The sequence below is a fragment of the Thermomyces lanuginosus genome, assembly GCF_041956635.1.
Source record: "Thermomyces lanuginosus strain ATCC 200065 unplaced genomic scaffold VTN49scaffold_19, whole genome shotgun sequence".
NCBI lineage: Eukaryota > Fungi > Ascomycota > Eurotiomycetes > Eurotiales > Trichocomaceae > Thermomyces > Thermomyces lanuginosus.
In genome coordinates, this window is record NW_027192353.1 from 144,236 (window position 1) to 166,470 (window position 22,235).

General features: G+C 50.9%; 8 protein-coding genes across 8 annotated transcripts; 3 read left to right on the top strand and 5 right to left on the bottom strand.

Moving 5' to 3' along the window:
• Positions 1 to 1,273: 1,273 nt before the first annotated feature.
• Positions 1,274 to 5,013, bottom strand: VTN49DRAFT_643 (uncharacterized protein; the record flags this gene model as incomplete). The annotated part of the gene is made up of 4 exons (XM_069414588.1): positions 1,274 to 1,352; positions 1,403 to 3,094; positions 3,954 to 4,769; positions 4,841 to 5,013. The coding sequence occupies 4 exons, from the start codon at positions 5,011 to 5,013 to the stop codon at positions 1,274 to 1,276; spliced, it is 2,760 nt and encodes a 919-aa protein (XP_069271003.1).
• A 310-nt stretch (positions 5,014 to 5,323) lies between these two features.
• VTN49DRAFT_644 (uncharacterized protein) lies at positions 5,324 to 8,666 on the bottom strand (the record flags this gene model as incomplete). Its single annotated transcript, XM_069414599.1, has 2 exons — positions 5,324 to 7,923; positions 7,979 to 8,666. 2 exons carry the CDS (start codon positions 8,664 to 8,666, stop codon positions 5,324 to 5,326), a joined length of 3,288 nt encoding a protein of 1,095 aa, XP_069271004.1.
• A 314-nt stretch (positions 8,667 to 8,980) lies between these two features.
• VTN49DRAFT_645 (uncharacterized protein) lies at positions 8,981 to 11,034 on the bottom strand (the record flags this gene model as incomplete). Its single annotated transcript, XM_069414610.1, has 3 exons — positions 8,981 to 10,381; positions 10,435 to 10,580; positions 10,638 to 11,034. 3 exons carry the CDS (start codon positions 11,032 to 11,034, stop codon positions 8,981 to 8,983), a joined length of 1,944 nt encoding a protein of 647 aa, XP_069271005.1.
• Positions 11,035 to 12,366: 1,332 nt separating this feature from the next.
• Positions 12,367 to 13,656, bottom strand: VTN49DRAFT_646 (uncharacterized protein; the record flags this gene model as incomplete). The annotated part of the gene is made up of 3 exons (XM_069414621.1): positions 12,367 to 12,451; positions 12,553 to 13,277; positions 13,345 to 13,656. The coding sequence occupies 3 exons, from the start codon at positions 13,654 to 13,656 to the stop codon at positions 12,367 to 12,369; spliced, it is 1,122 nt and encodes a 373-aa protein (XP_069271006.1).
• A 997-nt stretch (positions 13,657 to 14,653) lies between these two features.
• On the top strand, positions 14,654 to 15,620 carry VTN49DRAFT_647 (40S ribosomal protein eS6; the record flags this gene model as incomplete). The annotated part of the gene is made up of 5 exons (XM_069414632.1): positions 14,654 to 14,758; positions 14,827 to 14,899; positions 14,962 to 14,982; positions 15,054 to 15,471; positions 15,524 to 15,620. The coding sequence occupies 5 exons, from the start codon at positions 14,654 to 14,656 to the stop codon at positions 15,618 to 15,620; spliced, it is 714 nt and encodes a 237-aa protein (XP_069271007.1).
• A 10-nt stretch (positions 15,621 to 15,630) lies between these two features.
• Positions 15,631 to 15,986, bottom strand: VTN49DRAFT_648 (uncharacterized protein; the record flags this gene model as incomplete). The annotated part of the gene is made up of 2 exons (XM_069414643.1): positions 15,631 to 15,830; positions 15,932 to 15,986. The coding sequence occupies 2 exons, from the start codon at positions 15,984 to 15,986 to the stop codon at positions 15,631 to 15,633; spliced, it is 255 nt and encodes an 84-aa protein (XP_069271008.1).
• Positions 15,987 to 16,352: 366 nt separating this feature from the next.
• On the top strand, positions 16,353 to 17,615 carry VTN49DRAFT_649 (uncharacterized protein; the record flags this gene model as incomplete). The annotated part of the gene is made up of 4 exons (XM_069414654.1): positions 16,353 to 16,429; positions 16,515 to 16,606; positions 16,703 to 17,075; positions 17,189 to 17,615. The coding sequence occupies 4 exons, from the start codon at positions 16,353 to 16,355 to the stop codon at positions 17,613 to 17,615; spliced, it is 969 nt and encodes a 322-aa protein (XP_069271009.1).
• Positions 17,616 to 18,938: 1,323 nt separating this feature from the next.
• VTN49DRAFT_650 (uncharacterized protein) lies at positions 18,939 to 21,225 on the top strand (the record flags this gene model as incomplete). Its single annotated transcript, XM_069414666.1, has 3 exons — positions 18,939 to 19,315; positions 20,372 to 20,845; positions 20,925 to 21,225. 3 exons carry the CDS (start codon positions 18,939 to 18,941, stop codon positions 21,223 to 21,225), a joined length of 1,152 nt encoding a protein of 383 aa, XP_069271010.1.
• Between the last annotated feature and the right edge of the window lie 1,010 nt (positions 21,226 to 22,235).

The window sequence follows — 22,235 nt, forward strand, 5'->3', positions numbered from 1 at the left end:
ATTTGGGTGAAATTAGGTCCGTGTCATAGGATCAAAACAAGGGACCTTGAGCTTGAGGGCCAGCATTCCAATCATGACCCAAGCTCCTCCGTTTTCGAAAACCTGTTTTGCGGGGGATAAGACGAGCCAATAGATAAGCGTTGCCAAGATGAATCCGCTTGCCACTTCGACCCACAATTGCATGCTTAGAATTTAGATCATGTGATTCTCGTCCGAATTTAAAAAACAGTTTTGGGCCCTGGGCCACTGACGTCATAGCCCTACGAGAATGCTGATTCTAGCCGTAAACGTCTCAAATACCTCTCTGGGCAGATCATTTTTTGGACACGACGTAGAAGAATGACGCCCGGTCGAGGAATCTAATCTCCCATTTCCGAAACCAGTCATGTCAACCACAATGTATCAATGCGTCGCTATTGCAGCCTCTTACCCAAAACAAGGAAGCATCACTCAAATCACGAAGATCCATCATGTCAATTCGAACAAATAAGACCTAGCTAGATAGAAAGATAGCAGATCTTAGCAAATCAATCATAATGAAAGCATAAAGTAGCGTCGCAAATAGGTACCTGAATCGCGAGTTGACCTGGCCCTTTAACTCCCAATGCTAATATCAGCGGAACTGGGGTCCTGGCTGGGGATATCAGCCCATCCTGCAACTCGAAAGTTGCAGACCTTAGCTACTAGGCCATGCCCCTAGGCATGTGCTTGGAATTCGGATTTGAGGGATAGCCGAGCATCGAAATACATAGGAAGGACAATGTGGGCTGGGGTTGGTTTTGTATTCACTGTGAGATCAGAAAGAAAATCTTGATGCTTTTTCATTTAGTGAAGTCATGCCGTTAGAATTGATGAACGTCTTGTAGATTTGTTAAATAGGTGCTAATGTCAATGGTCTCTGTTACTCCGAGCATAACAGAAATGAGATGTCTGATTCATTCATTAGTCTACTCATGAGTCTAAAACGTCGTCTATAATACAGGCTTTTGCTTGACCGAGTGAGTGTCTGTCGTCGACTCGGTCCGAGAGTTCGATGCGACCAGAAGATGAAGCAGTCGAGCTGTAGAGGTGTGTCTATCATAAGACATTCGTCCATCACAGCGTCCATGCAAATAACAGGCCATGAATCGCCGCTCGAATGGAAAACCGACGCCATGAGTCCAGTCCGTACTGGTACTCCAGTACTCTCGCTCCGAGTACTGTTAGTACTGACTGGTTGGCGAGACATTTCGACCATATGAGCCACACTTCCGAGACTTGTGGCATACCGGCATTAGAACAGCAGAGTTCGGACATCAGCAAAATCCTTCGCCCGTTCCTGCCATTGCTTCCGTTCCAGAATGCTGCGTTCCCTAGAATCATGTCAGCACGATACGGGTATAAGCCGACGCTAAACACATACCAAAAGGCACGGACAAACTGCCAAATTTCAGTATCCGCCATATTCCACGCCTCAGCTATCCCTTGAATGCCAATACGATTGGAAGTTTTGATTCGGGTAGCCTCCAGAGTTTTGCTGATAAGCTCTTTTTCCCGCTGCAGGGACGAATTTTGAACCTTGGCCTGGGCGGCGGTTTCTGGAATTTCATCGTCTCTGGGTAGTTTGAAACCAAACTTCCACTCTAAATCGTCAAGAAAAGTGGGTGACTGCCGCCTTCCGGTCACGAGAAGGCTCTCCAATGTCAACCATAATGTACGCGAGGCGGCCTCGCCCGCCACGGCATCCTTCAAAGCCTCAAGGCGGGACGCACTACCGCGTTCAGGACCAAGGAGACTTTTCGTTACCTCGTGCAGCCAAGGATCCCGTGGCGTCTCGCGTCGGATGTACCTGGTAGTGATGTGATCGGATCCACGAAAGAGGGCTAGCAAGGTGTAGGGATGTGGAACGAGAGATATAGTAAAATGATCGCTGGAATTATCAAATGAGTCCAGTATGGTGATGAGACTCCTGTTCGACCTGGAAGCACATGGCGAACAGGCTGGGTGGGAAGGTGGACATGACAGTGGGAGAACAGTTCGAGGGCACGTAGCTAGGGTCTTAGCCAAGTTCATGGCAGGTTCGACTAGCGCCGTTGTATGATTCGGAAAAGGTTTCAGCACGGCAATTCCCGATTGAAAGCCATCGAGAAACGTATTGTGGAGATGAGAGTTGATCACTTCTGCCAACAGGAGTTGGCGAACAGCTGTGGACTCCGGGCGTTGCTCAGCCAAAGCAGGATACATCGACTCGACTGTACTTGTTCCGTAGTAGGCCAACGATGTCGTCCTTTCGATGCTGAAAAGCTCTTGGGGAATGAAATCCAAAATTGATTTCGGTTTCCCGTTGGCATCCTTGCGCGCTACCGTGCTGGTACTGCTGTTCCTGACGTTCTTAATTGCTTGCCTGATAGCGTCATTGATCCTGTCTTTTCCACCGGCGAAAAAAGCGGGTCCGAGTTTGTCGATACGAATGAGACGACTCTCATCGACACCACGTCGGAGCTCAGAGAAAAAGTCATCATCGTAACGTGCCATTGGAACGCATCGCCAATCGACCAGTATTCCGGTCCCCATGTGGCCCCAGGCGAGCCACTTCAAAAATTCCAACTCGAGCTCTGGGTCCAACTTGGCGCGCGCAACCTCTTTGTAAAGTGGATTAATTCTCCCGTCGCTTGCGATGAGCACTACCGGCTCGAATCCCTTCGCATACCACGCTCGACGCCACGTCAAGAGCAGCTCGTGGTCCGCCTCTTGTTCTTCACTGCTTCGATCAGGTTTGGGCTGGTGGAATGTATACACAACCTGTCTCTTGCGCAAAGGCGGGAGACCTGTCCGCTCCTCCTCCAAGATGATTGATGAGAATGGGTTCAGCCATTTCCAGCCACTATACCAACTCGACACCCAGCTCTTAACGTTCTGCGCCGGCGGCTCTTGGGTTCCAGTATTGATGGAAAGGCGCAGATTGTCCACTGTGATCAATTTCGGGCGAGGAATCCATTCTAATGAACTGAAACCTGCGATTTTCGATGAAGTGGTCTGCTCAACAAACTTCGGAGAATCGAGGAAGCGTAGTAGCAAGATTACTATTATACCAATTGCGGCAAGCGAAAACGATCTGTGACAGGGCATGGCTCCGATAGAATCAATCTAGGACAATTGTCAACGAATCTCAAATTCGTCCCCGGAAATTGCTTCCTGGGTGACGGGAAGAGGAATGTTCTTAAGCATCCTAAATGACGACAATGCCATTTGGTCCCCTTCAATGTCTGTGAAAGTCTTCATATTTAACTCCGGTTTGGGGGCCTTAATTCATTTCTGACGAGTGACCACTGATAACGATGGTTGATGTTAGGACGCGGCCGAATTTACAAACACTCCGTGTAGAGGATAGATTGGGCAATCTACAGCGGGTCACGTGGGGGCCAAAAAAAGCAGCAGCTTTTAGCCCCTCCGAAGCTCCTTGTTCATTTTGACTTTTGGTCTTGTTGGTTCTTTCGCGGAATCTCGTATTTTTCTTAGATAATGGATCGTGCCATAAATGCCCTTCGCTTCCATTTACCCTCCGTATCTGAGCCTAGAATGAGTTCTCAGATTCACAGCAGGGAGATCCTCACCATCAGGCTCTAGCGTACCGACTTGCGTACTCCATGACGAAGCTCAACACCCGATGGTTTGCTTACGCAAGACCGATGCGATAAGTTGACGTAGACACCTGGGGCCTGTCTACGTATGCCGTCAGGAACGATATCAATTTTGAAACGAGGCAACTGTCAAGCTGGCGCTACAGCTTCACAAGACTTATCGCTGCCTCATCGATAACTTCCATTGAAGGGAAAGGGCCTGATACGGAATCAATTCGGGTCAATTTGTAACTGCATCCTTACCCGAGTATCAACAGTCCAAGATAGCACACAGAGAGACAGCCACCGTCTACGTAGACATTATCGTAGGTCTATATATTACTACAAACACACTGTAAAACCTCCTCGACGGCCCAATCAAGCACCTCCGTCATCGGAATCTTGCCCTGACCCGGCGCGACCTTAACACCAGCGTCGGTACGGACATTAACGGCTTGACCGGCCAGTCGCAGGAGCTCCTGCTCCGATTTATCCTGACCAGCGGCGAGCCGAACATCCAAGGACTTCGATCTTGACCCTCCTTCCTGTTGCTCATCCTCGGGAAGTAGTAGCCAGGCATGATCGCGGACGTATCGAGGCCAGACAATATCATCAACGTATCCGGGCGGATCCGTCCAGAAATTCTGATGTTCCGGGAGCAGCTCCTCTCCAGCCTTCTCCAAATCGACGGGCTGGGACTCATCAGTGCCGGGATTCCCTTCCCCAGGTTCCTTCGCGGGAGTCGGCGCGGGACCGATCGTCACGTACCCACTACGAGCCTCCCGTCGGGCTTTAACGATATCATACGGTGCCGGGAGAAACAGGTGGAGATGCATTTTCTCGTGCACGGGACGAAGGACATGTTGCGGGGCCTCCGACGGCGGCGGCGCGTACAATAAGAATCCCTCCATAAACGCGATAATCAGTCCCTGATTCCCGGAAGCTTCGGATAGCCGAGCGCTGGCCGTAGCTCGAAGCTCATCTATATGGGACTTGTCCACACCCGGGTCCGACGCAGGGTTCTGATCCTCTTTGCTCCGGAGCCGCGGCGGAAGTGTTCCGTGTTCGCGTACATATCCCAGAGAGGCCGTCAGGAACGAGACATTGATTGCTTCAATGGTATCCCAATCCTGCACTTTCTCGCCTTTCGCCGTCGTGGTGACCGGGATCCTACGGATCGCCATCTTGTTCAGCGCGAGCAGCCAAAACTAGAAATACTAATTTTGCGGAACAAAGCGTACTTGTCATCTGGATAGTAAAAGTCATCCTCGTGGATGATAAACGATCTAAGATTGCCTTCAATTGCGAAGACCTCCCGCAAAAGCCGCGCCAGGGTCGTTTTCCCGCTGGACGAAGGCCCGGATATCCCGATAATGATGGTCTTGGGCCTCGCCGGTGGTTGGGCGGCGGCCATCGCTGTCACCGTCCGAGCCAATCGCCAACCGTGTGTCAGATGGCTTCCTCAGGAACGAGGGAATGAAGTTGAGAAGAGCTAGTGCGGGGCTGTCCGATAAGATAACAGTCCGATAAGATAAAAGTTTGGAACAGCTTCTTATTTTCAGAGCGAGAGTTCTTTCGAACAAGTTTCAACATTTCTAGCCCAAATCAATCCTTCCTTCTTGACAATCCAATAATTGAAATTCAAACCAAGTCCTGCAATGTCAAACAATAGCTCCCATCCCAAGGGTATATACAATATCCTCCCAACACAGGTATCAAAACAATCATCCACCAAATAAGCTCTTCACAGGCTCTTCACCACCGTTCTTTGTCACACTCGCGGGGGTCGGCGGCGTCCAAGGCGAAAGCTTCTTGGTCAGTGACTCAGAGCTGAACCGAACTGACTTGCGCTTAGTCGGTGTTTTCGGTGTCATAGGTGTCGTCGATGCTGCTGGCATGTCCGCATGATCGTCCGGGATCGGAAGCTCGTGGCGGTCAAAGAACCCCACAGCTTCTCGAAGGAAGGCTGGTTGCGCGTTATCTCCGTCGTCTGGCAATGGAATAAACCGTTCGTGCTGAATGATTGCGCTCATCGTCGGGTCATCCAGCATGTCCTTCTCTGCATGCCGCAGCTCAGAGCTGGTCATCTCTTGTCGTCTCCGCAGCATCTTCTCCTCCAGGGTGTCCTTGAGAACCAGAGTCTCGACGAACACCGGTCTGTTCTGACCGATACGGTGAGCGCGCTTGATCGCCTGACTCTCCACATTCGGTCGCCAAATTGGATTTACTATGAACACCCGAGACGCGCGGGCGATGTGCAGTCCATGGGCAGCCTGTCTCAAGTCTAGAAGTAAAACCCGAACGCTGTCGCCGTCCTCAAAAAGCTGCAGGTATTCTGTCTTCAGTGAAGTTTTCAACGAGCCAGCGTAGATACGGAAGTCGATGCCAAGCAGCTCCAGGCCTTCCGCAATCCAGAATGCGGTGTTATTGTTCTCATAGAAGATGATGATTTTTTCCTCCTTATGTAGTTCCTGAACCCTGTCCAGCAGATACGTGAGTTTCGCAGAGGCTGTAGCAAGGAGTTTTGTCCGCGAAAGCGGTGACTCGGCTGGTAGTCGTTTCGTCAGGCCCTTGGAGAAGGACTTCCTTGAGGATTTGTGTTCTTCAGGCTTGTTTCTTGGAGTAAGGTTATCAGCAGTTACAGAAACTTGACCGTTTGTGCCGTTTGTGGAGGACTTGTTTCCCGTCCGATCTAGAATCTTGCGACGGGCCACAATGCCTTCACCGGCGAGATTTTCCGCGGGGTCATCGGCAGTGAGATGCGAGGTTACAAACTTTTGAGCAAACCGTGCCTCAGATATCCCAAGAAGCAGAGGCTTATCTGTGCTCTCATCAGGGATGAGACTCCACAGCGCACGAGCATTTTCAGGGAAATCTTGCAGGTATACGCCGAGCTCATGGAAGCGGCAAAAGGCCATGTAGCTCTTGCAGCTGAGAGCCATTCGTCCAATTCTCAAGCCATCCATCAACAGCTCGGTGTCCTCGGCAGACATTCGGTCTCGATTTTTCGCCAGGTATGTCGAGGCCAGCTCGACTGTTGACTCGATGTGTTCCGTCTGAAACCCTGTCCACCAGAAACCAGCCTGTCGCAAGTTGTTGATGACCTGACTTAGATATTTTCGATTCCGACTGTGGAACATATAGTCTTGATCCTGACGCTCGGACGTGACAGCGTTGACCGTTAGGAACAACAAGAACAGATTTATAGTTAGCTTGTCGTAGAATGTAGGCTCAAGGCGGACCACTGAGTTATGCAGTCTCGGCAGAGGTATCTCACGGTCAATGACCTCCAGTCGGTGCCGGACAACGAGACCTTGAAGAACAGCTCTCAGTGAAGGCGACTTCCTCCGTTTGCCGTCGGGGCCCACGGGTTTGATGTACTTCGCCCAGTTTGCCGGGTCGCTGTTGCGAGAGTTCGACCATGGCTGCAACTTGAGGTACTCAACGACGACGAGCCGCAACTTGTCCAGATCTTTTAGTTCTTCAGCCAATGACTCTGTCCGTTTTCGTGACTGCAGTACGGATGACGCTACGTCGCCGGGTAGTTTTTTATCGTCAGACAGAGTTTCCAAAGACGCCAAGCTCATTTCAAGGCCATAAAGCCCCGTTGAAGGAGTTCCGGAAACAATCCATCGCCGTTCCACATGCAGCTGGTCGAGCATGTGAATAGCATTCGTTTTGTGGCCATGACCGGCAAAGTTATGACCTTCGTCTACAATGATGCGCAGCCAGTGGAACTTTTTCAGCGGCGATTCGCCGGTCACCGTCAAAGCAGGACTGGCTTCGGCATCACCGGCCTCTTTTTCGAAGCGAGTTCGGGAGAACAGAATCACATCATAGCGTAGAAGCTCCTCCGCAGAGGGAGTCTTATCTTCCTTCGAACGAAGGACAAGAACTCGGAGACCGGACGTGTGCATTTCAATTTGTGACAACCACTGGTCCACAAGATTTTGAGGTACGACGATAATGGTTCCTGAATTGAGTACGAGATGGGTTGGTTGCGGTCGCATTCTCCATCCCTCTCGGCTTTGGTACCTCGATGGTGGAGGATGGATTGTGTATTGACCGCGATTCCTCTCACACGCCTGAATGCAACGATCAAAGCTGAAACCAGCTTGGCTCAACTTCCGAAAATGAGTCTCCCAGGGCACAGAAAATCGGCCAGCCGTAGAGGCAGCCATGTCCATCAATGATCCGGTGCGTGAGCGAGTAGGGCATGACTCCATATACTCGATTGGAATTCTCGGAACATGGCCGCGAGTAGCCAAGATGACCGCCAAACATATCAAAGTCTTCCCACAACCCATAGTCTCAGCAAGAATCCCTACAATGATGGATCAATGGCTGAATCTGGTACGGAAATAGTTAAATATACTCACCTCCACAAGCCTCCGAGTACAGCTTCTTCTCGCGAAAGATATTTCCTTCTTCCTTGTCATAGTAGTACTCCTGACCCGTCGGCGTACGACACACTTGCAAGCGAGGATCCAGCATCTGCCTGGGCTGGACCTCTCTCCGAATCATTGTAGCTGCCGTACGAGCTTGAAAAGGGTAAAGCGCAGTCCTTAGGCCGTCAACGCCCTGAGAATCATCAAAAGGGGTGCCACTTGTGCTTGCGAGAATCTTCTGCATCGCCTCTCGCCCATAACAATCACGCACTTCATCAACCTGGGCATCTGGGTTGTCCAAAGTGTTGAATATATACCAAAGAGACTGTTCATCTCCTGCACCCTGGTTGCCGGGCTCCGCGTCATGACTGAAGTCTCCCTCCCAGGCTCCGGGCGATCTGTCGACTACGGACATGACCACTTTCAACGCCCGTCTAAGCGAGGTGCTATCTCGTGGAATCGCATTGCGCGCGACGTCATTGGGCAGTACATAGACGCGAGCAAACGATGGCGACTCTGTGCCATCTTGCCATTCGCATCTGATCCAGCCGTGCTTCTCCAGCCCGGCCAGTTCCGCATCCGGGAACGGTCCGGCGACTTTTCTCAGGACACCAACCGGGATGTATTCGGCAGCTGCCACAAATCGGCCGCCCCCGCGACCTTGGGCTTGAGGAGCCATGATTACTTACACAATCTGTCCATACCGCCGGGCAATTAGACGGCTGGGTTAGGACTACTATGGAACTCGGAATGGGAGTTGAGAAACTCAGGACCTGATTGGCCGATATAGAGAGCCTTACGCTGACTAATTTGGCGGCTCAGCGTGATGGATCAGATCTCTTGGCGTCTTTGGCCAGGTCTACGAATACGCAGACCCTAAACCCTAACTTGCCTACCAGGCTGACGGGATAGGCTATTGGTATTGATCCATTAAGTTTTAACCCTGGAAGCGAATGAAACAATGTAATCGTTTACCATGATCATACTCAAACTTCATCCCCGAAGGTAGTCTTCAATCTCAAAGCCGATTCGCCGCAGTGCTTTCTCTTCGATCTCCCTTGGTGAGTCACGAGCGCGGCGAACAATGAGCGTACGGGCATCGTTCAGACGGATTTCCACAGGATTTCCTGGTCCATATTGATCCAACTCAGATTGATCACACTCCCGGATGTGGATGGTAATGTCGGGGCCAACACAGGCCCGCCACAGCGAAGCCATCCACTGCCAATGGTCAATGGGAGCATAGCAATCGCTGATGGGCGTGGAACAGGCAAAGGCATCGGCAGTGGTAAGCTGATAGCGTGGGACTAAGGCGACTGGAAGAGGACTGGCTGCTCCCTTCGTTTGTTGGTCGGATGATGGTCTACCGTTGGACTGTGTTCGAGGAGATTTAGAGTCCTTTCGAGTCGAGTCCTGATCCGGCTGATGAGCAGCTGTATTGTCATCTTCGGACGCATGGGAATCAGTTCGCGGAGCTTTCGAGCTGACAAACTGGACGATCTCGTTGGAAATCCGATGCCAGGCCGAAATCACGTTTAAGTAGTCTAAAGTGGCATCGCCCATTTGTCCTGACTTCGACCCCTGAGACCGAATATCAGGTCCTTCGAAAACACGAACAGCGTAGTTCCCATCTTTGATTAGGAGAGATCCAAGATGCTTTAGTATCGTGTTAACCAGGGTCGACTCTTGACCCTCGACAGCAATCACAGCACCTCTCGGCGGCCCATTGGGACCTCGAGCCAGCGGCGGAGAGATCTTCGCCAAGGCTCTTATTCTATATAGAACTGGTAGGCTCATTACCATTGCCTCAACATCATCCTGGGCCTTCTTGCTGGGTGTGTTACCGCTGTTCTTTAGCGGCGGAAGGGTCAAGCTAGGATCATAAGGCGTGGCACTCTCTTCTGGCCGGCGTGCTCTGGTGCTCTGCGTGGACGAATACGACTGCCGCGGGGACAAGATTGAATGCGACACCGGATCCGAAATGCTCTGACGGTGCAAAGTGTCACGGTTGAGTCGTCGCCGCTTGGTGTCGGCCGATTCTGCCTCTGTTTGGTTCCAATCGGGAAGTGAGGCACGGCGCCGAGGATCGACGCTGTCATGCGTCAAGATGTCCCTACGCCCGTTTGGTCTCATGTTACGATTGGATACACCATTATGTGCGGATGTTGTCGGCTCAGCATGGGACGATCGGCTTGACAACGGCCCCAAGATGGGTGTATTTGGTGTTGAAGGAGGGTTCATCGGACGTCCACCGCAACGGCTGCAGATAGACGATCCGTTCTGGCTGCCATTTGCGTCGGTGCCATTTCCGTGGCGCAGATACCCATCGCGGCCCACTCTCCGCGGTTGATACCGATAATCGGGGTACTGCTGTTGATGTCGGGCTTTCTCTGCCTGGTGGGAAATCAGTTTCTGATGTCCTCTGATTAGGGGGTCTCAGAGAGTACCTCAGCAAGTGCTTTCCACTGCTCTTTAATGTCGTTCGGCAGCGCCCTCCACTGTTCGCCGATAATCTTAGAAATCTCAGGATTGGCCAGCCCTGGATTCTGAGCCACAACGGAGGCCTGATAATGCTGACGAAATAGAATGAAAGCTGAAGCATGGTCAGCAATGACAACTCCCGAAACAATGACCGGAAAGAGAAATCTACCGTTCCGTGGCCGGGGAATCTTCGGGTCTGGCTGACACAGGCAAAATGGAACCCCAGAGTCCGTCCTCGGCGGCGCGGACTTTATCGGGCTAGGAATGGGGGACTGCTCTCGACCCGACGATGGCGGGGAAGTTTTGTCCCGCTTCCCCAGGCTATTATCGAGATGAGGTGACGATTCGGCGCCGTGGTTCTGCGTAAACCGTTCCCGATTCAAGGAACTAAGCTGCATCTGGGCAAGGCCAGATGAGCAGCTCTCGGACTCAGGACGCTGCGACGAGGCCTTTGCGACAGGATCCTTCATAATTTTATGATCCAGCAAGCTGCTGGGGCCATGGATTCGGGTGTTGGTCTCATCGTAGAGAGCCGCTGGCCTCGGAAGGACTCTGTCGAACACCATTTGGCAATCGTAGTGCGATGGGGTATATAGGCGACGGATTAACGAGATCGATCTGGACAAGGACGAGCACCGAGAAGATGTTTGGATGTCACGTCGCAAGCAGAGAAGAACTCGGTTGTCGGGCGCATCAATCGATCACTTGCTGCACTATGCATGGAGCGCAACACGGCTGCATCGAACATGTAGTCGTATATCAAGCCAAAACACCGAGGTAACAACCGGTCAGCCAAACAATAACAAGATCCACGACGCTCTGGACGAGGCAAAGCAGTCAATCAATCAATCGATGCGCATCGTGGTTTCTTTGTCTCTGGCTTTCAATATGTACCAGGAGTTGTGAACAATTTTGTTCTTTTCCGGCCAGACGAGGTCGCTGTCTCTTTGTGTCTGAAGTCCTCTTTCCGACCCATTCCAACACAACGGTCTTGCACTCAGGCCAAAGGCGTTTTCTTCATCCGTTCTTCGTCTTCTTCTGTTTAGAATATTAATAGTTCCTGAATCCAGGTGGTTGAATAGAAGGATGAGTCCGAGGCTGATGTCATTCAAGGATCGGCCTCAGATTCATCGGCTCTGGGACACAAAACTGAACCCTTAGGAGAAAGAATAATAAACCGATTGTTTCGTCTTCGTCATCGGGGTTGGTCTTTTTCTCTTCTTCGTTTTATGAATCTCTCTTTTTTTAAACCTGTCCTGACTTTTTCTTTTTCTTTGTTTAGAGAGCATGTTTGGATCTGCACCGGATGCGGGCATGCGACACGATGCAGCATCAGAGCTGCCTGGACCCCTCATCGGATCATCGGATCTACTACATTCCTGAAACAAACGAGCTCCTCTTTTGTGATCTTCGGTAGTTCCTCAACGTATTGTTTCTTGCATCGAACCTGCTTCTCGAAACCGAAGTTGACCAGAATACTGGGTCATTGTCCAAAGTTCGGAATTGCATCAAGACTCCAGAGTTGTGACACCTTCTGTGGCATTTACATGTAAGCCTGGTTTGCAGCATTCCAGTGTTGTCGGCGGAAAAATCCCTTCCCTTGCAGATTCAACCGCAGCTACGACCAGAGTACACTTCGTTAGGTAGGGGGATATGGAGAGGAAAATGATGTGTACGGACAGAACGCTTGCTCTCGGACCCCAAGGGCCCCTCCTCGGTAGATAGACACACGGCCATTTCTGGGTGACTCGTGAACTGTTCGTATTTGAGCCAATACGTACTCCATACTGGACAGAAAAACTGTTGAATTAGCCGAACAATGTTCCCGTTTGCCTCCTCGTGAATCCCTCCTATGGTGTCGGCGCAGGTCTTACGGCCATGCAGGTCTCTTGTCGCACTTAAATAAGCCATAGATCCCGGATGCCGTGATAGATCTCTGACCCCAGTTTGCGATGCGCTGATGGACCAATATGCATATCATCCCTGGACAATCGTATTAACCATGCGAAAACAAAAAGCAAAGTGAAGTCTGTGCGCCAGTGGCGTGCAGATCATCATTGCGCCCGTTTGTGCGATGGACTTACCAAAAGAGATATTGGTCGGGGTTATCGCAGGACTCGTGAATTGAGCCAACCAGCTGCCGGGTACTTGGGAGACAAGGACTCTCAACATTTTCCCATCCAGGGCTGTCATTCATTGCCAGTTCACGAGGGTCCGTCAAGCCCATTACAGAATACTGCCACTGGCGGATTTGGTTCAAGAAGAAACGGTTGGTGTCGAAAATAAACAAGGTGCCGCGATTCCATGCTTCCGCCTTACGGACAAGTTTCTGATTCCAGTCTTCCACCAGCGGAACAATTGCTTTCTGTTCTCGCAGCCAAGGTCTGAACGCTGGCAAGAAGGTAGGGTCGATTGACATCATCAAGATGATCCTCAGATCATTCGATCCCAACCGATCTGAGAGGACGTCCAACCTCTCGAAGATGGTATCAATACTGCGCCTGATAGATTCATCGACGGTCGACAAGTTCTTTCCAATAAACTTCCATAGATCCCACAGGACAAAGGAGAGTGCGAAGGTAGTCCTGTTGAGACGCAACTCCAAGTCATTGCGCGATATGTTTTGGATGATGCGTTCCTCACCTGCAAACCACCGCTCAGTCTGGTCCCCTAGATCATGGAGTGGCGGCCGCAGGCGCTCCTCCACTGGCTGGAACTGGCGAAGTTCTGTGTTGTTGACCACGCAACCGGAGAATATGCCAGCAGATGGAACCTCTACTTCTGCGAAGTTGTCCACCTGGCAGGAAAGCTAATATCATGTCAGCGTCCCGAGCTCATGTAAACTAACTGTGGACCTCAGAATGTCCCGAAAGTACCTCGATACAGAGCTGCTCTGGCCACGCTATTCCTTGTCCCTTATGCCTAAACTGGCTAACACTCCACGAATCACCAAAGACAACCAACCGATGCTCAAAGGTGTCTTTGACTTCGAAAGCCTCCAGAGGGAGAGGTCGCGCAACAGGTCCCATAGACGCCTCCACCAATTCGATCTCTTGTGCTGCCCCGTTGCGACTCCTGAAGATGGTGGTGGACAGGATATTACCTGACGTGACGAGCCATGCAGTCATCAGCAGCATCGAGCATACTGCCAGCACCCCCAACACATTTACCATCGAGTCAAAGCGCATCTCTGGGGTTCGGACCCTATCCAAACTCCCGGTACGGGGATGAATCGATTCTTTGTCTTTGAACGATTATGGAAATACGATCACACTGGAAGTATCATCATACGAGGGATATGGAAATGTTTGATCTTTAAACTTTCTTTGTGCCGTTCCGTCAGAGCCCTTGGGAGTCCCAGTTCCACGACAATGGAGACGACTCTACGGCAATCATTGAGCCCATAACTACGGATACGGGTTAGGCAAGTCACATAGGCGGTCTCGACGCAGACACTCCTTCCGGTAGGCGATCTAGAAAGAGCAGGGCGAAGCTCAGCACAAACAGGAACTGAAACGGGAAATCATACGAGGAGCTTCCTGACTGAACCAATGTTGAAGGTTGACATCATTGAACCGACTGCTGGACAATTCGACCAATGGACGAACGTTGATTGGCCGATCTGTGCTGACACATGAAAATGCACTAACGTGATTTCGTTGGCATATATTATGTAATCATGACGCCGGCGAGTTGGTCGCATGTTACGCTGCCAAGTTCGGCAACTGCCAGTCATCAACCAATCAGGATTCAATTCCACTACAATTTCCAGATTCGAAACTACATATCACAGAACGTAAAATCGAGATAGCATTGAAGTGAAATAACAGAAGCTATGAAAATGGCTCTAACTCGAGTTTTGAGAGAGGTAGAAAGAGGATTTCTGAGTTCATCCCCAAGATGAATACTGTACTCGCACGTAATAGTCACGTGACTGGGCCAAGATTGCTCATACGCTTTTCTCATATAGGCAATCTAGACCCATTCTACGCGATCTAACCACAAAAAGTTTAGCGCGCACAAACGAGCAAATCCTCGCTAAGACGGCCTTATCCACAACCCGAATTTTGCTCCCACACAAGGGGCCGCGCATCGAAAAGAGTTCATCTTCGACCGACCGACCACAACGACGACCGCCGACACACCTGCCTCCGTCGTCTTGACCGCGGCACAGAATTCGGCAAGATGAAGCTCAACATTTCGTACCCGGCCAATGGGTCGCAGAAGCTCATCGAAATCGACGATGAGCGCAAGCTCCGTGCGCTGATGGAGAAGCGCATGGGCTCGGAGGTCAGTTTTCTCGACGGTGCGGGAGAAGGAACAATCGGCTGATGGGAGGCTTTTGCCGTGGCTTGCAGGTTTCTGGTGACGCTCTCGGCGAGGAATTCAAGGGCTACCTGTTCAAGATCACTGGTGGAAACGACAAGCAGGGTATGCTACATTTTGTCATTATGGAATGGCTGGGGATCGGATTACTGATGGATTTATGATAGGTTTCCCCATGAAGCAGGGTGGTATGTAACGATTGAAAATAACAGACACCGCCGAAGACCTCGAAACAGAGATCGAACTAATAACATTCCAGTCCTCCTGCCGCACCGTGTCAAGCTCCTCCTCAGTGACGGCCACAGCTGCTACCGCCCCCGTCGTGATGGCGAGCGCAAGCGCAAGAGTGTCCGTGGTGCGATCACCGGGCCGGATCTGTCCGTGATTGCCCTCAGCATCATCAAGCAGGGCGAGCAGGACATTCCCGGACTGACCGACGTCGTGGTTCCCAAGCGGCTGGGTCCCAAGCGTGCCACCAAGATCCGACGATTCTTCGGCCTGGACAAGAAGGATGATGTCCGCAAGTTCGTCATCCGCCGCACCGTCACCCGCGAGGGCAAGAAGGACTACACCAAGGCTCCTAAGATTCAGCGTCTGGTGACTCCTCAGCGTCTGCAGCGCAAGCGCCGCCGTATTGCCATCAAGCGTCGTCGTGCCGAGGCTGCTCGGGAAGCTGCGTATGTTTCCGTAGTCTAAAATTTGATGATGTTGAAGCTAACGTCCATACAGCAACGAGTACGCCAAGCTTCTTGCTACCCGTGTCCAGGAGGAGAAGGCCAAGCAGCAGGAGTTGCGCAAGCGGAGAGCTTCGTCGATGAAGAAATAATCGTCAATCTTTATTGCATTTGCGTGACCGGACCTGTATGTAGACGGATTACGTGGGGTTTCTTTTTCTTGTTTACGAGGGTTAAAATGCAAGGGAAAGAAAAGCAGCCCGCCATGATTTGAATCTCGATGAATGACTTCTCTACACATAGTCTCCTTGTGCCTTCGAATCGTCCGCCGGGAACGGAATCAAGGTCCCGGATGTTGTTATCTGCCTAACAATTGTCACATCGGCTTTAACAATGTAGGAATATGATGTCTATCCGCTTAAGGATTTAAGTGGCCATGTCCTTTGCTAAATATTTTATGCACTATGATTCTGATTCTTTGGTGGATAATCGAAGACTGAATCAAGTGATAAGTACATAGTAAAATTGAAACTACAGGCCTTACTCCCAAAGAGATAACAGTCATTTAGCTGCACAGAGTTTACTATTAAATTACTATTAAACTACAGAGTAGTAGTAACTACGCGGTTCTTGTTCTGGTGCTCTGGTGCTCTTGTGTGACTCGACTTTTTTGATCTCCGAGAGTACTCTGGACAAGCCAGTTGATCTGCCCTAAAAAACCCTAATTCGTGAAGCAGTTAACCAATCAAATAAAGGCGGTAAGTAAAGCGGTGAGAAAAATTCCCGATTTTCGGCCCCTCCATGTGAAAGATCAAAGCCGAAAGTTTTCGTCTGGATCTGGAGACCGCAAGTCGTTTCCCAGATCACCCTCAACTTCGGGAACAATGTCGGGCAATACGAATTCGATAAAGCTCCTGACTGGTAACAGTCATCCGGAGCTGGCCAAACTGGTCGCTGAACGGTAAGGAACCATGAAGTGAATCAAATGTGCGAATTTCAGGAAGAGCAACGGCGTGCTAAAACCCAACACCCGGATGGGTTTGCAGACTCGGGATCGAGTTGACCAAGATTATGGTGTTGCAATATTCGAATCAAGAGACAAGTGTGACTATTGGCGAGAGTGTGCGAGACGAAGATGGTACGTGATCCCCTTCTCTTATGAGCCTGCCCTTCCACAAAACCGGGGAAACAGGAAATTTGGTCAGTGCTAATTCGTACTGTTATTCGGCCTTAGTGTTCATTCTACAGTCTACTCGCCCCAACAACATCAACGATGACCTTATGGAGCTGTTGATCATGATCAACGCCTGCAAGACGGCTTCGGCCCGCCGCATCACCGCGGTCATTCCCAACTTCTTCTATGCCCGACAAGACAAGAAGGACAAGAGCCGAGCTCCCATTACGGCGCGACTCGTCGCGAACATGCTGACGATCGCCGGTGCGCAACACGTCATCACTATGGATCTGCATGCCAGCCAGATCCAGGGTTTCTTCAATGTGCCCGTAGACAATCTCTATGCGGAACCGAGTATGCTCAAGTGGATCCGCCAGAATCTGGATGTGAAGAACTGCGTGATTGTCAGTCCGGATGCTGGTGGTGCAAAACGGTATTCCCCCTCTTCTCCCCACCCACCTCCCTTGTGCCCATTTCGTTCACTTCGGCCATGGGTGGATGGCAAACTTGGACTCATCGACTGACGTTTCCTGTGTGTTATTCCAGAGCAACTGCCATTGCAGACCGGTTGGATCTGCCATTCGCTCTCATTCACAAGGAGCGACCACGCCCCAACGAGGTCTCGCGGATGGTCCTCGTCGGAAATGTCCAGGACAAGATCGCCATCATCGTCGACGACATGGCCGACACATGTGGCACTCTAGTCAAGGCCGCCGACACAATTATGGAGCACGGCGCCCGCGAGGTGAATGCCATCGTCACTCACGGCATTCTCTCTGGTAACGCCATCAACAATGTCAACAACAGCTGCTTGAAGCGGCTGGTTGTCACCAACACTGTGCCTCACGCCGAGAAGAAGGCGCTCTGCCCTAAGATTGAAACTATCGACATCAGTGCTACCCTGGCTGAGGCATGTCGACGGACCCACAACGGCGAGTCTGTGAGTTTCTTGTTCTCGAACTCCGTGGAGTGATGGCCTCTTCTTTCTTGCAATTGTTGGTTTTTTTTGTCATGAGATATGATACCTAGAAGACGGAAGAAAGCAAACCGGGTAAAGATACTGTACTGTTCGAGATCTAGATGTCGCCTCACGATGTGCCTAAGTCACTTAACGTGCCGCTGGCTTTTCTTACAGTCAGAGAGTACGATGTACTATACTATGGATGAACTGTCAAAAATTGAATAACATTACTCATACGTTTTGGTCAGTTACACACTCCCTGTACGGAATATTCGGAATATACACTTGAACTCAAACTGTTAGCGACTCCTTTTGTAGCGCAAGAACTCATCATGAATAATTCCACCAAAGGACAATACTCCAACGTGGTGGATTGAATGAATGCTGCCACGTCCAATTCCACTCCCCAGAGCGCCAATGATATTGACACCGAGACTGACAATGCTGGCTGGGGCTTCCTAGCGGCGATGGCCGCTTACACCAATTCGTCATCTAGCCGGCGGTCTACTTGACTGCTAGACTCGGGTGCGGGCCATCATTTCTCGAACAACCGGAACATATTCCACACCTATACCCAGTTCGAAAAGCCACGATTCCTCGTTCTCGACGACGGCAAGCATATTCCCGCCTATGGCAGTGGGACTTTCTCTCTCACTCTTGGTGGAAAATCTCTAACCCTCTGAGCCTGGTACTGCCCAGATCTGGCTGTGAGCCTGTTGTCAGTGGGGGCATTGTCCTAGGACAATGTCGAAATCGTCTTCCAGGGTTTAGCCTGCTTTGTTGTGCTCGACGGCAAGCGTTGCAAAATCGGAACAAGGCAGAAGATCAACCTCTATGAGCTCAAGCTTACTCCCGAATTACCCTCTACGCCGCTACCTCCGGCGGCTATGGTGGTCTCGCGTGCCTATTGCAACCACGATTTACTTCAGCTATGGCACTATCGCCTGGGTCACGCGAATCTCCGTCTGGTGGGGGATCTACTTGGGCTCTCCATTCCTAAGCAAATGCCGCTTTGTTCCCCATGCAAAGCTGGTCTGTTCAAGTCTGATGATGTTCCTGAAACTCAACGCTTTCGCGCAACCCAACGCGGTGAATCTCTCCATGCGGATCTCCATAACATTCCTACGTCCACCGCAGGCAACAATTGGGCGTTGATCGTGGTCGATGAGTACATTCGCTATGCCTGGATCACTTTTACCAAGACCAAAGAAAGCTCAGTGATCGCGCGAGAACTCAGAAACCTCATCAACCGCTTGACCAACCAGTTTGGCTGCCATGTTAAGCGCTTTTAGGTCTGATCAAGGAGGCGAATTTCTCGGGGCACTTGTTGACACGATGCCTAAGGAGCGCGGGATTGAGCACGAGGTGTCTCCCGCTAAGACTCACAAATACAATGGTATTACGGAGCGTGTCGCTGCAGTCATAAAAACTATGTCCAGGTCACAACTCGCAGCAGCTGGGATCAGTTCTGAGACCTACCTTGTCGCCGAATCTCTTGCTGCCGCCACCTTCGTGCGCAATCATCTACCGACTGAAGCCAATGTGGGATTGTTTGGCCAGAAGCCGTACCAGTGCTCTCCGTACTATGCCTGGTATCGGCAACTCCCAAGATACAAGGGTCTACATCCGTTTGGTTGCGCCGTCTATGTTCGCGTACCTCCCGAGGAACGAGGCAAGTGGAGTCCTCAGGCACGACTTTGCCTGTTCATGGGGTACGTATGAAATTCGAACAAAATCTTCAAGGTGATGGTCACTCGTACGCGGCAAATGTCTTCTCGCTCCGAACTTGTATTCGATGAGACTCTTTTTCCTGGACCTGTCTGGAGATACCAGTCTGCCACATTTATCAGACCAGTGCCATTTCGGACACCGTTTGGTGCTGCTGAGGAGCAGCTTTCTGGCAACAAGCACACTCGTTTTGATTCTGGGATTGCTGCGCAGCCGAACTCTCCTTCTCTCAAACGCATTCATTCTGATGTTGGAACTGCTGAGCAGTCGAACTCTCCTCCTATCAATCGCGTTCGCTTTGATCTTGGGGCTGCTGAGCAGCCAAATTCCAGTGCCAATTTGAGTGCTGCTGAGGAGCAGCCGGGATTGCTAGGTCATCCCGTTCAAAGGAGAGAGATCTACACCACTTGTCAGGACCTTTTGGAATTTTCTTTTCTTGTGGAGAGTGAAAGATCGCGACCGATGCCCGGCTGGCCACCGGGCACTGACGAGGGAAGAGGGAGCCTGCCGTCCATACTTGACACTTTTGCAATGGTCCTGACTGAAAAAGAGGGGGACACCCCTCTGGACGGCACTTCTTATGGGGTTCTTCTTCCTGTCACTGATGACCACCGCTCCCTGAGGGAAGCACTGAGCGCTCCTGATTCTAGGCACTGGATCAAGGCAATCCACGAAGAGTAGACAAGACTTTAAGAAATGAAAACTTTCACTGTCGAAAATGATACCTCTCGTCAGCGGCCGATCATTCCTTGCAAATGGGTGTTCCGCAAAAAGACTCAAGTTGATGGCACTGTGCGCTACAAAGCGCGGCTGGTGATCTGTAACAATTTCCAGACAGAAGACACATATTCTGAGGCCCTTGCCCCAACTGCTTCACTCATTACCTGTCGCTTGCTGATTGCTCTTGCCTCTTTCTTTCGTTGGTCTCTTCGTCATGTTGATGTTATGACTGCCTTTCTTTACGACGACATGGATGAGGAGGTGTACATGCGTCCTCCTCCAGGTTGTTAAGTTCTTGACTTTCACTCAAGTGTTCGCAGGTGCGTTTTGAGACTCCGCAGGTCCCTCTATGGCCTCAAGCAAGCTCCACGTATTTGGTGGCGTGTGATCAGTACCAAGCTTCTCAACTTCGGTTTTGTCTGCTGCGAGGCGGATTTCAATCTCTTTGTTCTTCGTCGAGACGGTCAAGCTGTCTTTCTCCTCCTTTACGTCGAAGACATCCTCCTTGCCGGCTCTGATCGCCTCATCGATGACGTCGTTCGATATTTCGCGAAGAACTTTACCACCCGCGATCTTGGCTTCGCGACGCAATTCCTGAACATTCAACTTGAGCGAATTAGCAATAGGATCATTCTTCATCAGTCCGCGTATGCCGAGCGCATCCTCACCCACTTCAGTATGCACAAGTCTGCTCCTGTCAACATCCCACTGCACCTCAAGGAGCAGTTGTGCGAGGCTCTGCAACGTGAAAAACTTTCCCCCGCGGACCATGCCAAGTACCGCGAGTTGGTTGGGTTCGTGACATATTACATGTCGTGTACACGGCCTAATATCGCCTTCGCACTTTCCCGGCTCTCGCTCGAAGTTCCTCAGTGCTCCCGGCCACAAACATTGCCGAGCGGCGGAACACCTTCTCCGATACGTCAAGGCCACCAAAAGTCTTGGCATTGCCTTTGGACCTCGTCATCGCGAACCTTTCAACGATCCGACGACACTTATCGGCTTCAGCGACTCCGATCATGCGGCGGATCCCGACAACCGAAGGAGTACGTTCGGCTTCCTCTTCATGCTCAACAATGGCCCGATTGCTTGGAAATCCAAGCAACAAACCCTGGTGACGAAGTCAACCCATGACGCCGAATATGTCGCTTTGGCAGGAAAACGATTTAACTAACGCGTTTGAGATCACGTGCCAAACAAACCCTACTCGCAAAAACGTACCGGGGCTTCGGACCCTTTCACTCATTTTCGTTCGTTTCAGGGCAAGGAGTCGGGTACACAGTTGCAGTACATAAAGTACGGAAGGTGCTGTCTCGTCTTGTGTCAGGCACGTAGCACCACCTCCATTGCCAACAGTTTAACTTCACCAGACTCAATGTACCCAGGAAGTCTGGCCTGTCTCATTTTCTCGGGTATCTTCCTTGCTTTCCGGCCGTGGAAAAAAATAGGCTTGAAAGTTTCCGAATGGGCGTGTGCGGTCCTGGTGTGCCTTTCGACATGATGGATTAGTGCAAGAGTAATTACTGGCTCTGTGTCTGACTTGTCCCCGTTCGATCGATGCGCTTTTCCGCCTCTAGAGTCTGGAGATACAGGTTAGTGATGGTAAAAGATAGGAGAGAAATAAGTACTGGATATCTACCCGAACGATTTGAAGTCCTATTATAAACCGTAGGAACAGGTTTAGGTAGTATAATCAGTAGCCACTAAAGGCGATCAGATTAATTCATAGGTAATTGCTCCCACTTAGAGCTCATCCCAGTAACTCTGGGAAGCGTTCCGGCTCCGAGGTCGATCAACGGCCTACCGCCCGTCGACAAGCGGCGGCCAACCTGCCGCCCCAGCATTTTATCGGAAGGCAAACGCCAATCCAGAAGTGGGTTATGGTTGAGGATGCTGAACGCGACTGTGGAGGCATGTTGCGTATGTGAAAGACAGAAAGACAGCCGATTGCCATTGATTATTGTGCCTACCTGTACGTTTTTGGAAGGAATGGACAGTCGTGCCTTCCAAGCGTAGTACGACGGCCCAATGTGCTGGAACCCCTACAGGGAAGGAGAGAACCGAACGCAAATATTTGTATTCTACCTGATCATCAGACCGGAATGTCGACGTTCATGCACGATTCATTGGAAATAAAACTCTCCCGTGTTTGACGATTGCTTGTTTACCCAGGATATACTGTTG